At 39.9% G+C, this 14,019-nt stretch overlaps 1 protein-coding gene across 11 annotated transcripts in view; it reads left to right on the top strand.

The window, feature by feature from the left end:
* Window positions 1-12,678, top strand: part of LOC100750381 (interferon-inducible protein AIM2) — a 49,648-nt gene extending 36,970 nt beyond the window's left edge. For all 11 annotated transcript variants that reach the window (XM_027418926.2, XM_027418928.2, XM_027418927.2 and 8 more), the window contains 4 exons: window positions 4,998-5,146; window positions 7,125-7,544; window positions 9,665-9,859; window positions 10,603-12,678. In XM_027418926.2, coding sequence (XP_027274727.1) covers window positions 4,998-5,146; window positions 7,125-7,544; window positions 9,665-9,859; window positions 10,603-10,632 — 794 coding nt within the window. In that variant the 3' untranslated portion in view covers window positions 10,633-12,678. The remainder of the gene's footprint in view (window positions 1-4,997; window positions 5,147-7,124; window positions 7,545-9,664; window positions 9,860-10,602) is intronic.
* The last annotated feature ends 1,341 nt before the right edge of the window (window positions 12,679-14,019 follow it).

Here is a 14,019-nt window from a genome sequence, read left to right as displayed (position 1 = left end):
TTTTAGTCATATCTTTGTGTGGCTTGGGTATCAAAGTGATTGTAGCCTGTTATAAAGAGTTTGGCAATATCCCATCTGCTTCTATTGTGCGGAGTAGTTTGAAGAGTACTGCAATTATCTTGTTTGAATTTCTGGTAGAATTCTGCAGTGAAGCCATCTGGCCCTGGACTTTTTTTGGTTGGGAGGCTTTTGATGACTGCTTCTATTTCATTAGGGGTTATAGGTCGATTTAAACTGTCTATCTGATCTTGATTTAATTTTGGTAAGTGATATTTATCTAGGAAGCTGTCCATTTCCTTTAGATTTTCCAATTTTGTGGAGTACAGGTTTTCAAAGTATGACCTGAAGATTCTCTCGATTTCCTCAGTGTCCGTTATTATATCCCCTTTTTCATTTCTGATTTTGTTAATTAGCATGCTCTCTCTCTGCCTTTTGGTTAGTTTGGCTAGAGGTTTGTCTATCTTATTGATCTTCTCAAAGAACCAACTCGTTGTTTCATTGATTCTTTGTACTGTTTTCCTAGTTTCTACTTTGTTGATTTCGGCTCTCAGGTTGATTATTTCCTGGCGTCTACTCCTCCTTGGTGTGTTTGCTTCTTTTTGCTCTAAAGCTTTCAGCTGTTCTGTCAATTCTCTAATGTGACTTTACTCCAGTTTCTTCATGTGGGCACTTAGTGCTATGAACTTCCCTCTTAGCACTGCTTTCAGAGTGTCCCATGTGTTTGGTTATGTTGTGTCTACATTCTCATTAAATTGTAGGAAGTCTTTAATTTCTTTTTTTATTTCTTCCTCAACCCAGGAATGGTGTTATTCATTTTCCACAAGTATGTAGTTTTCTGCAATTCGTATTGCTGTTGAATTCTAGCTTTAATGCATGGTGATCTGATAAGACACATGGGTTTATTTAAGTTATTTTGTAACTGTGGAGGTTTGCTTTGCTTCCAACTATGTGGTCAATTTTTGAGAAGGTTCTATGTGGCGCTGAGAAGAAGGTATATTCTTTTGTGTTTGGATGGAATGTTCTATAGATATCTGTTAAACCCAGTTGGGTCATAACTTCTGTCAGATCCTTTGTTTCTTTGTTAAGTTTTTGTCTGGTGGTCCTATCTAGTGGTGTAAAGGGGGTGTTGAAGTCTCCTACTATAAGTGTGTGTGGTTTTATGTGTGGTTTGAGCTTTAGTAATGTTTCTTTTACAAATGTGGGTGCCTTCGTATTTGGAGCATAGATGTTCAGGATTGAGACTTCATCTTGATGGACTTTTCCTGTGATGAGTATGAAATGCCCTTCTTGATCTCTTTTGATTGATTTTAGTTTAAAGTCTAATTTGTTAGATATTAGGATTGCTACACCAGCTTGTTTCTTGAGCTCATTTGATTGGAAAATCTTTTCCCATCCTTTTACTCTGAGGTATCGCCTGTCTTTGAGGTTGAGGTCTGTAAACAGCAGAAGGATGGATTCTGTCTTCATATCCATTCTGTTAGCCTATATCTTTTTATGGGTAAGTTAAGACCATTGACATTTAGGGATATTAATGTCAATTGTTCATTGGTTCTTGTTTGTTTTCGATTTATTGTTGGTGGTGTCATTGTGTGTGGATTTTGCCCTCCTGCTTCTTTTTGTGTTTGGCAAAATTAGATTATCTATTGCCTGCATTTTTGTGCATGTAGTTATGTTCCTTGGGTTGGAGTTTTCCTTCCAGAAACTTCTGTAGTGCTGGATTTGTGGATATGTATTGTTTAAATCTGCTTTTGTCATGGAATATCTTGTTTTCTCCATCTATAGTGATTGAAAGTTTTGCTGGGTACAGTAGTCTGGGTTGACATCCATGCTCCTTTAGTGCTTATAGGGTATCTATCCAAGACCTTCTGGCTTTCAGAGTTTCCATTGAGAAGTCGGTGTGATTCTGATTGGTTTGCCTTTATATGTTACTTGGCCTTTTTCCTTTGCTGCTCTTAATATTTTCTCTTTATTCTGTAGATTTGGTGTTTTGATTATTATGTGTCGGGGGGACTTCTTTTTGTGGTCCAGTCTGTTTGGTGTCCTGTAAGCTTCTTGTACTTTCATAGGCATATCCTTCTGTAGGTTGGGGAAGTTTTCTTCTATGACTTTGTTGAATATGTTTTCTGTACCTTTGAGCAGTGTTTCTTCACCTTCTTCTACACCTATTATTCTTAGGTTTGGTCTTTTCACAGTGTCCCATATTTCCTGCATATTTTGTGTTAGGGATTTGTTGGACTTGAGGTTTTCTTTGATTGATGAATGTATATCCTCTAGCGAGTCTTCAATAGCTGAGATTCTCTCTTCTGTCTCTTGGATTCTATCAGTTATACTCACGTCTTTAGTTCCTGATCGTTTATCCAGTCTTTCCATTTCCAGCATCGCCTCATTCTGTGTTTTCTTTATTGTGTCTAATTCAGCTTTCATGCTTTGAACTGTTTCAAGAGTTTCCTTCACTTATTTGGTTGTTTTATCTTGGGTTTCTTTAGATTCTTTAAGAGATTTGTTTATTTCTTGAATTTTTTGGTTTGTCTTTTCCTCCATTTTGTGTAATTTTTTGTTTGCGTTTTCTTCTATTTCTTTAAGGGATTTTCTTGTTTCCTCTTTAAAGGTCTCTATCATCTTGCTGAGATAATTTTTGAGGTCCATCTCATCTTCATGCTCTGTGTTGGGCTTTTCAGGTCTTGCTGGAGTGGAGTCCCTAGATTCTGGTGGTGTCATATTGGTCTTTCTGTTGTTGAGTGAAATCTTATTCTATCTTCTTCCCATATCTTCTTCTAGTGGGTGCAGGTGGGGTCTCTCTATCTCCTCTTGTGACCCAGTGGTGTGTGGAGGCCAGGAATTCAATGTCAGAAACTCTGGATGGTCTTGCCTCTCCTGGTAGTCTCCTCACTCATTGTGGATCAGTTGGCGGAAAGAGAAGAGTGGGTTGTTTCCAGATTCAGGGAGCTCCTTCTTGTCTGTGCGTGTGTACCCCAAGCAGGTAGGCACAGGCCCTGGGAGGTCGGGGTAAATGATGTTTTGGGCTGAGGTTGGGTAAGGGCAGAGGCTCACTCACCTCGTTCCTGGGGTCAGTCGGCAGAAAGGAATGGAAGAGTGGGGTGCTACCAGATTCAGGGAGCAGGGAGCTCCTCCCTTCCTGGGCGTGTCTCTCCCCCAAGCAGGCAGTCCATTGGGGCGGGGGAGGGGGGAGTGGGTGGTCGGGTGAGTGATGGTTTGGGCTGAGGTTGGGTAAGGGCAGAGGCTCACTCACCTCGTTCCTGGGTCAGTCAGTGGAAAGGGCGGCAAAATATTCTTACTGAGCAATTATTTGTTTTCTTCTCCACTGCTTTAAATACATTACCACATGGTCACCTTGATTACATGTTTTTTGCTCTTGTTCAAATTAACTGATGTTCTAGATGGCCCATACTTTGGGTCTATTCTTTTCGTGGTTAGTGTCTGCACATTTGAGGAAGAGAAAGCAGTAACAATTTTTTTTTGTCTTTGTTTTTCTACTTCTTCATATCCTTCCCCTCCTCTTCATCCTCTGTATTGTTTAACCCAGCTGGGCTTTTGCATATGTCAACTGGTATCAGCTACAGGGAGACTCTTTCTCAGGTTCTCTGATTGGACCAGGCTACTGCCTGTGTCCTGGGGTCAAATAAGCATACTAACTACATTGCATGGTCCAGTAAGATCACTAACTGGACTTTACAGTCAGGTACAGCTGCTGGCTAGCATCTGTGATCACCTCCAATTAAGTAACTTTACAGGATATCGATCTTAAATGGATACTCAGAATCTCTATTTGTGCATGGTGGTAGATTGGGTTCTGAGGCTGGGAAAGGCTGTGGGTGCTGTTAGGCCACTTAGACTAGGCAGGGCCAGAGAATATGCTAGACACCTATGTATCATCTCAGGCTTTCTTTCCAGTTTGGGCCCATACTGAACCTCAGGCAAGGCTCAAAATTCCTCCCAGTCCCACCACTTCTCAGTCACTAGGGTTGGGGAGACCAGACGCTCTACTCTGAGGAAGTATTGGGGCACAAAGTTGCCTTTATAAGAGGCCTTTTTTGAAACCATGGGCTGGGTGGGATGAATTGCGCAATAGGCTGTGGCCAGCAGGATCAGATGTTTCCTTGCAAGGTTATTTGTGTGCATGAGATTGCCTATAATCTTCCGGAAGCCTCATGCATTGCTCTGAGGCTGGGGGCGGGGTCATCACTCCACTGTGGAGGTTGGGCAGATTTAGATGATACATTCCACACCTGTGCATATGTTACACCCTCGCCCAGCAAGTCTGGGGAAGGCTTAAACAGAGTGCTGAGGCTGAGTGGAAAGTTGGCTATGATTCAAAGCCAACAGACTGGTTGTGCATGCCTTTTAAAAGTACTGTAGGATAGTCTCTTTGATTGGTCAAAACCATAGGGTAGAGCATATAATGGTCACAGTGACACCCACTGCATTTTGTTTACTCCTGATTGACCACTGTTATTCCAGTCTTGCCAATGTCCCCTGCATCCCTCATGGGATGAGGTGAAAATGAGCCTCCTACAATGAAATCCCATAATGCTGAGAAAGCCACACGCACACCCCTGGCCCTCTGACTTCAGCATAGGACGTGTGGGGTCATGGAATTCTCTCTGCATGGTACTGTGTCATCTTGGGAGGGAGATAACATTGTGAAAAATGAAAACAGTCCTTTTAGACTCCAGACATCATTGGTTGCATCGTTCTAGAAGATACCTCCATTGCAATGTGCCTTGTCTGTGGATAGTCATGAGCTTTATTCTTGTGAGGCACTGAAGAGGGGAAACTCCTAATCCATCACCCTGCTGCTGTCTCCCTTCTAATTTTCTTCTTGAGAGAAAATGATATTCTAATATCTCAGCCATGCTTGCCCATACATTTCTGGTTAACGCACCTCTTTCTGGTCTTCTTCTTCTCCCCTCCTCCTCCTTGTCCCCCTCTTTCTTCTCTTCCTCCTTCCCCTCTTCTTTCTTCTTCTTCTTCTGCAGTTGATCAACGATCCAAAACTACAAAGAAGAAAGGAACACAGAAAGTAGAAAAAAGAAGTCAAGATGAAAACTGTCCTGGTGCCTCTGCCACCAGCAGAGACGCAGCCTCCAAGAAACACTCTGCTACAGAAGTCTGTCCTCAGGCTAAGGTAGGCTAGGTCAGCTCCTTGGTCCTCATGAGGGTCCCCTTCCATGATCATCCCTGTCATCCAGCACTTGAAGCCTCTGCCCTTTGTCTCAGCGCCTACAAAGCAGGAAAACAAGGTGAGGATAGGGAAGACATGTCGGCATTACAAAAAGAAAAGTCACACAGATTCATCAGTTTATATACCTGGAAGCTTCTAATTTCTGCCATGCTCTGGACATATTAACAAATTGTGATCTTAGCCTCTAGTGGAAGAAAACTCTGACATGGACTATTTTCAGTGAGTATATTTTAGGGTGCTTTCAGCATTGAGGGAATGGGGACAATTTCAAATTCGGTGGAATTGCAGCAAAGAGATCAGCCTGTCCTACGAGAGACTTAGGGGTTCAGAATGCCCTTTAGGGTTGTCCCAATGTGGATGGAAACGACAACCCCTTTACTCACTATATGCCTGTATCTCTTTGTAGCAGAGGCAATAAAACTTGAAGAGAGTCCTTGTCCCTTAATCCTGACAGTAGCATGCAGGGCTCCACCACAAAATCCACCAAGCACATGCAATTTCATTTCCCATGAAGGAAGTGTCATGTCCTACAGAGGAATGTTTAGAGTGTGTTCACCTTTCTGTCTAGAGCACCCACCCATTTCCTCTGTTCGTGGCTCAGAAATTTCTAGAATCGTCAAGAGAACAATACCCAGGTGAAAATGTTGTATTTTAGCCAACAGACATGAAAATACATATTGTATAATCTGGATGATCCAGATAAAATACCTGGGCCTGCAGACAAAATATTCTGTAAAAGTCCCTGGTGAAGTTGGCATTTTCCTGCTTTGGACCAAATTGAGTGTGGATGCTGTTCATGAGGTGTACTTATGAGCTCACATCTCAAGGTCTCCCAGAGATCCAATTCAGAACCTACTCTTCTGGGCCTCTTTTTCTAAGTGTCTCTCTTTGCTTATGGGTCATTAATTAATTGTAAGAAAATAGTATTGTTTTTTTAAAGCATACACATACATGAGGACACACAGATCTGCACATACACACTTTTCCCTATCCTTCTTAATTTCTTATTTTGGAACAACAACAACAACAACAATAACAATAACAAAAACCAAGATGAGAATCAAATCACCATAACTGATTGTGGAGAAGAAAGCCCATTTATCATTGACAATATCCCTGTAGTGTGTTTATGTGGGTTATTTGTGCATTTATTCAATACAGAATTCACTGTACTTTATCCTTTGTTAAATCAAAATAATTTGTTATATTATCCCTTTGAAACATACTTAATATTTCATATGTTGTGTTACAAGATTTTATTTGACAAGATCCTTTTTTGGTATTTAAGTCATTTTAATGATTTATATCTACAAACAAAAAGATGTATTTTTTATGTAAGCCGTAATATATAATTCACTGCTTCTAAGAGTAAACTCACAATGGTAGAGTTGATTCTCGTTTTCATTCTCCCTTTAATTTGTCTATAGGACCTCATCCCAAGATCTCTTCCTTTACTCATATTTAATGATCTGTACTTTTATTATGTACAGAGACATTCCTGTGGATGTGGGGAGCTCTGTGCACATCACTGAACTTTCTCACGCTCATACAAGAGCCACATAAATGCTCAGAACGGTGTTAGAGGGAGAAATACGCTCTAATAGACTCACAAGAAGACAGGATTAGGTTAAGCCCTTAGCAATGATTCAGGTTTCTGACACACTCTTCATAAACTACATGGCAAAGAAGGCTTCTCATTCAGAAACTCTGTCTCCAGAGTCAGCTCCACTGCCCCACTTGAATATAAAAACGTTAGGTATCCCTTTTGAAAAAGCTAGATAATTCCGAGTCTGATCTTTTCCTGTCTCCTCCATCTTCCCTTCAGTTCAACCTTTTCTGGCTTGTTGGGGTTTATCTTGAATGAAGACTGCCTTGGTTACAGCGTTGACCCATAGCTAACACCTCTTCTCTGTTGTCACAGCCTCAGAAGACCCGGGTCATGGCAGAACAGGAAGCCATCAGAGAAGGTTTACAGAAGGATCCCCTGGCTTTGTTGGTGCTGAAAGCTACGATTCCTTTCGAGTGTGAAACTCGGGAAGGGAAGCAAATGATATTCCATGCAACGGTGGCCACAGAGACGAATTTTTTCTTTGTAAAAGTTTTAGATGCACAGTTTAAAGATAAGTTTACCCCACAGAGAACAATTAAAATATCAAACTATCTTTGGTACAATAACTTCTTAGAGGTGACCAGCTCCTCAACTGTGGTTGAGGCTGATGCTGACCACCAAGTCTGTGTTCCAAATAACATCAAAGATAAAGCTGGGAGAACTCCCATGATTAAGAAGCTGAAGACTCAGCCTCCTGGAACAATTGTGAATGGGATTTTTAAAGTCCAGAAGGTAAGTCCATGTATGCAATTCTGTATTGACTGGGAAAAAGAATACAATAGTTATTCTAAGCTTTAATGGAATTCTAGAAATTATGTTTCAATGTTTTTCTTCCTATATAAAATATGAAGCAATTAAAATCAATTAAATAATTGGGTTTAAACAATTTTAACAATCAGAAAAAACAATTTAATAAAATTAAGATTTGCAGGATGAGAATTTGCCAAAACTTGTGGGCAAAGCTCACAAAAGCTTTATTTAATATGTATTTTTTTTTGTTTTGTCTTTTGAGACAGAGTCTTATACTGTGTAGCTTTAGCTGGTCTGGTACTTACCAAAATTCCCCTGCCTCTGCCTCCTGAGTGTTGGGATCCACATGCATGCCACAACAGCCAGTGAAGGTTTATTTTGAAGCCACTTTTATTTATGTTTTTACCCTTGTAACCTCTGAAACACAGACACAGCTATTTCCACCTCTGTGTTGCTGTTACACACTTATTACCATCCACATTCTAAGTCACTTTTTGTTTGTTTGTTTGTTTTCAAGACAGGGCTTCTCTATAGGTTTTGGAACTGTCCTGGAACTCTCTTTGAAGACCAGGCTGGCCTCAAACTCACAGAGATCTGCCTGCCTCTGCCTCCTGAGTGCTCAAAGTCTCTTTTGTTTGGAGCAGATGTGTGCCCATTGATGAACTAGAGGATTGATGAGCAGGGGTTAGAAGACCTAGTATTGAATGAAGATAATGGAAGAGTTAGCATGAAATCCTAGCTAGATGCCAGTTGTCTTTGTCAGGGTTTCCGTTGCTGTGAAAAGACACCATGACCCCAGCAACTCCTTTTTTTTTTTTTTTTTTTTTTTTTTTTTTTTTTTTGGTTTTCCAAGACTGGGTTTCTCTGTGTAGCTTTGAAGCCTATCCTGGCACTCACTCTGGAGACCAGGCTGGCCTCAAACTCACAGAGATCCGCCTGCCTTTGCCTCCCGAGTGCTAGGATTAAAGGTGTGCGCCACCAACGCCCGGCTACCCCCCAGCAACTCTTATAAAGGAGAACATTTAATTGGGGCTGGCTTACAGGTTCAGAGGTTTACTCCGTTATCACTATGCCAGAGAGCTTGGTGACATTCAGGCAGACACGGTGCAGAAGAAGTAAGTAGCTGAGAGTTCTACATCTGGACCCACAGGCAGCAGAAAGAGAGAGTGAGCCACTGGACGCGGCTTGAGCTTCTAAAACTTCCAAGTCCAACTCCAGGGACACATTTCCTACAGCAAGATCAACAAGGCCACATATCCTAATTCTTTCTAATAATGCCACTCCCTATGAACCTGTGGGGGCCTTTTTCATACAAACTACCACACAGGAATCAGGAAAAACTATGCTTGTGTGAAAAATTTTCTGGCCTAGTATAGATTCTAGTACAGGGAACTTGTTGATTTCTGCACTCAGTAGTCAAATGACCTATCTAGTCCCATCAGAAATGGTAACAGGAGAAAATTATCTTCCTTGGAAATTTCAAGCATAAAAATACCTCTTTTTAACCTCTCAATTTTGAATGTTCTGTTTGGTCAACTACCCATAATGTCTAATCATGTGGTCAATAAAACTGACTGTCAAATGCTGTTCATATTTTATGTATGTCACCAGCATCTGGTCCCTTATCATTTGGACTTGATTGTGAATGATTTCTTGTCCTTGACTTTTAACTTTTAAATTTCTTCACTAGGTCTTTTACTGTTAGTTAGTTTTTCTCTGGACTTGTTTCATTAAGTGACCTTTCTCCTAGCCACAAGGTAGCCACCTTTTCCCCTGACTGCCTCCTGTATACTGGCCCTGGAGAAGACCTATCTTCCCTGTCTACTAGTTGTTTCTGTGAGCCATCCTGGATTCCCAGAAGGGAAAAAAAGCCTGGGACTAGAAAGATGTACACAAGAAGCAACATGCTTTTAGTAAGACTCTCCCACCCCCTTCAATGGGACTTGCTAATATCCGTTAGGTAGAATCCTTCTAGTTTGGAAGCTGGAATTGCTCCTCATGTTTCCTTTGGAAAGCTGCTCCTGTCTCCTCTGACAATTGATGTACATGCTGCCCTTCCTTAGTCATCTCAGCAGAGCTTGGTTGTTGTCTTCCTTTCACAGATAATAGAGCAAAGAACGGATAGAGTCCTATATAGAATACATGACAACACAGAGGAGGAGATGGACGTGCTGGTGCTTGGAAACCAGAACCAAGTAAAATGCGAAGAAGGAGATAAACTTAGACTCATCTTCTTTGAGGTGTCAAAAAGTGGAGAGAAAATACAGCTGAAATCGGGACCCCACAGCTTCTTTAAGGTTTGGAAGGATGTCAGTTCCTAGAAGAGGACATTATTTTATGTTTTCTGTCAGAAATCTGAAAAGAGGCTGTTGAACAGGATATGATAGAGAAGAGCCCCAGTATGTAGTGAGCACATCTGCATCTCACAGATCTCACAGAACCAAGGAGCCTGGCTTTAGAACATTCACATCCTAGGCACACAATTACAAACTCAAAGGTTTCACATACAATTTTCTCCCCCTCCCATCCTTTCAACTCCACAGTGAGTTTTCTTGAACACAGTCTAAGTCTAATGAAGGCAACTTGTGCGAAGTTGCACAAATATTGTGACAGATGCTGTTAGAAGTCAAGTCAGACTGTAAACTCCTGGAAAACAAATTTCTGAGGCAGTCCAACCATTCGTGCATATATCATAGTCCAGGGCAGTTAAGTAAGCTATCACACCCTTGTTGTTATCCTATAGACACAGCTTTGCTGTCTCCCCCTCCACTCAACAGTGTTTGTATGGACTGTTGTCTCTCTCTGTAGGTTTTATATAGAGACCTGAGAAAACTTTATCTATGCTCTTATTATGTAGGGATGTGTGTTTGGAGCATATATACTTCAGGAGAGTCATCTAAGAGTGAAGGAATTAAGGGGCTACGGGGGAGGGTGAGTAGATACAATAAGAAGGGAGGTACATTCCAGAACACAGGAACTGGAAGTAGAGAAGACTTAATTTATCAATGACATCTCAGTCTACATCTTTTTCTCCACCTAGGTTATTAAGGCCACAAAGCCGAAAAAATGAGAAGAAAAGTGTGCATTGAAGTCAACTCATCTAAAAGGCATTTTGTTGAAGAATTTTAATACTGCTTCTTGAACCAGATTGAGTTGCCTGAGGAGAGCAGTTTACAGCCTCATCATCTTATCCTGTTAGTTCAAAAAGGATAAATACTACAAAAATACTCTGTCAGATGTATAGCAAAACAATACAAATACAAAAATCTAATAAAATCCCAACACCAGGCATGAGAAACCCTCTTATGAGTAGTTGGTCAGGGTTGTCTAAGAGACTCCCCAAACATTACAGGCTATTCTATTGCTATTGTCCCCCAGAGGTGATGATAAGTTTATATTGCTGAAGATACCATGTACTTCAGACATGAGATTCAGAGGCTTGAGCTTTAACTGACCTGACAATCTTCTACCCAAGTATTGATTATCTTTCATGATCACAGAAGGTGCCATACAAGCTTCCAAAAGAGGGAAGCAACCATCAGTAATACCCAGCTGTGATGCCTAAGAACCATAAAAAAATGACCACCATGGCAAAATAACCTTAAGGGTGAATTAGTGTCATGAATACCTTAGTGGTAACCAACAATTCTTTAGTTGGACTTAAGACCCACTCAACAAGAAAGAAATCACTCCTGAAACCTAGCCAGCTCCCCCGGACTAGTGAACTGATTTTAAAGGAGAACCTATTACCACCACTTTACTAAACCAGCATAATCCCTAACTGCACTCTAGGTATTTGTCCTTATATACATATATAAGTGTAGTCCTTATCTCCCATGAAGAAAATTTCTCCTTGCAATAGATAGAGACATCGCAGAAAATCACAACCAGCAAGATATAGCGTTGTGTATCCCAGCTCTAGTGGACATATCTACAACAGAACTCTTGCATCTAAAATTCAGGGAACATTCTAAAAGAGGAGACAGAAAGCTTGTCACTGGTGGCCGTGTCAGAAAGAGCATCAGGTGGCACTCGATTTTCAGGCATTCGGCTCACCACAATGCAAGGAACTGATGGGTGAGGCATGGCATCAAGGGCTCTGGATCCATAATGTTTCTTGCTACTGCTGTGTCTTTACATGTTTGCCCCTGCCATTTTTCTTTGGTGAATGGGTGTGTGTGGGTCCCCACTGCCTTTAATGCAGTGTGATCATCTCACAGAAATACCCATTGGATTGGGCATTTTTACCTGCATATTGTTACCAAGATGATTTCTTCTTAAGCTTTATTTAAGTAATGAAGTAATTAACCTAATTAATCTTTGTATACAATACAGTGTTGGTTTAAATAGAATTTGGGTGATTAAAGGTTTCTAACAAATACAGCAATGGATTATATAGCTTTAGAGATTATATAGATAGTTTAGTGGGAAAATTAATATAGGTAAAAGTAGGATATAGTGTTGCTCCTGCCCCTGATAAAGCAGGGGCTGCAGGGAATAGAAAATAGGAAGTGTCACACAACTAAGATTTATAAATTTCACTTGATGAGTCATATAGACTGTGGTTTAGGTTAAAGATTAAGAAAAACAATGGAGTCCCAAGAGTTAAGCTAGCTCAATTTTTTTTGTTTGTTTGTTTTATTTTGTTTTATAAATCTTGATGTTGGGCAATGTGTTCATGGGTTTCAGTGTACAACATAGCTAAAAAGAAAGCTTTAAATAATGACTTCATGTAACTAAAAAACAAAGAATTGGATGGTTAGTTAAGATAATTATATAGGCCTCTAAAATATGAAAGTTAAACAAGTGACCTATTTTTTGGCAATTGTAAGAGCTACTGCCTATGTAAATGGTTGTGGCTGAAGGGCTCCTGTCTGTGAGAAGTCTAAAAGATAAGTGTTTGACTGAGTGTGGGTTTCTCAGGAAATGCATAAAGATGTGGTTAAGAAATACAATGGAGTTGACCTGTTCCAGAAAAAATACATTTTTTAGGCGATTATATAGTAACTGTGTAACTTTTGTTTATAAGAAACATCCTTCTCTTTGTAATTGACTTAGTGTGGGGAATATAAAAAGGGTTTTCAAAAAATAAAGAAGTAGAAACTTTTATCCCTCAGAAAAGAAGTCTGTGTGTTTTTCTTGCTGACTCTGCGTCTTGTTCCCAGTCTCGCTGATCTGTAGAAGACTGGTCCTTCTGTAGGTTGTAAGAGCCGGAGCTTGGCTTTCCAGGGACACACATATACTGAACTATTTGCTCCATATGGCCCCTGCTACAGTTAGTTAGCTTTTCCTTGGCAATAGTCCTAAAAATACAAATAAATGAATCTGTATTCTAACACAACCTTACTTATACACACAGAAACTTGAAATTCATATAGTTGTCCTCAGCCACACAATATTATCCTTTGGATTTTTTCCCTGAACATCTAAAAAAATGTAAAAGATACGTTTAGTTTGTTGGCTATTAAAAAGAGCTAATCTATATAAAAACAGGCAAGAGACCAACTTTGCCAATTCCTGATCTTAAGCAAAGATACTATGAATGTTTATAAAATATTTGAAAGTGAAGTATATAGGAACAAATACAAAATATGAGAGGGAAAAGTTAAGAGTGTAATACTGGTTGCAAGGTCTTAACACAGCATATAAAGCAGTGTAATATTTTTGAAATATATTTTGTGTAATTAAAGGTAGATATTGTGTGTCCTAGTGAAATAATTAAAATATTTTAGAGATATGTAAATAATACAATGACATTGTGATTTTAAGGTCAGAATAAGCCAATAGAATACAGGAAGGCAACAGCCCTCACTTGTCTACAATATACTGTTTTTTTCCATAAAAGTATAAACACAAATGAAAATATAGAAAGGGTATTTTTTCTGTAAATACTACTAAAACAATTAGATATCCATGTTAAAAATAATGGACCCAATTCATAACTCACAAAATTAACTAAAAAACAAAAATTGGCTCAGTTGTAAAAATCTGGAGCTTTAAAATATTCGACTGGATTCCCCATGGCTTGTATTTAGGCAAAATTTCTTCTCTATGACTCTAAAATGCAGTTTACATAAGCTATAGGTGTTAGGATCTGTTTTGTACCCATTTATGTGGTCATTTTTTAGACAAGCTTCCCTGGGCTGCTGAGTAGAAATTATGTTCAGTTCAGGTGCAATATTCTGCAAATATCTGTTAGATCTACTTGATGCATAATGCCATTTAATTCTGAAGTTTCTCTACTTTTTTTGTCCCAGTGCCCTGTCTATTGGTCAAAGTGGTGTGGTGAATCCATCTGCTCTTACTGAGGTGGGGTTAATTTGTGTCTTGAAGTCCAGTAGCATGCTTTTTGTAAATTTGGGTGAGCCAGAATTTGGCACATAGATGTTTAGTAGTATCTTGCTGACTAATTGCTTCCTTGATTAGAGTGTGCTGGCCTTCTTTATGTATCCTGAAA

This window comes from Cricetulus griseus, chromosome 5, assembly GCF_003668045.3.
Source record: "Cricetulus griseus strain 17A/GY chromosome 5, alternate assembly CriGri-PICRH-1.0, whole genome shotgun sequence".
In the NCBI taxonomy this organism is placed as follows: Eukaryota; Metazoa; Chordata; class Mammalia; order Rodentia; family Cricetidae; genus Cricetulus; species Cricetulus griseus.
The sequence above is the reverse complement of the archived record's forward strand: the minus strand, read 5'-3'. Positions and strand labels throughout refer to the sequence as shown.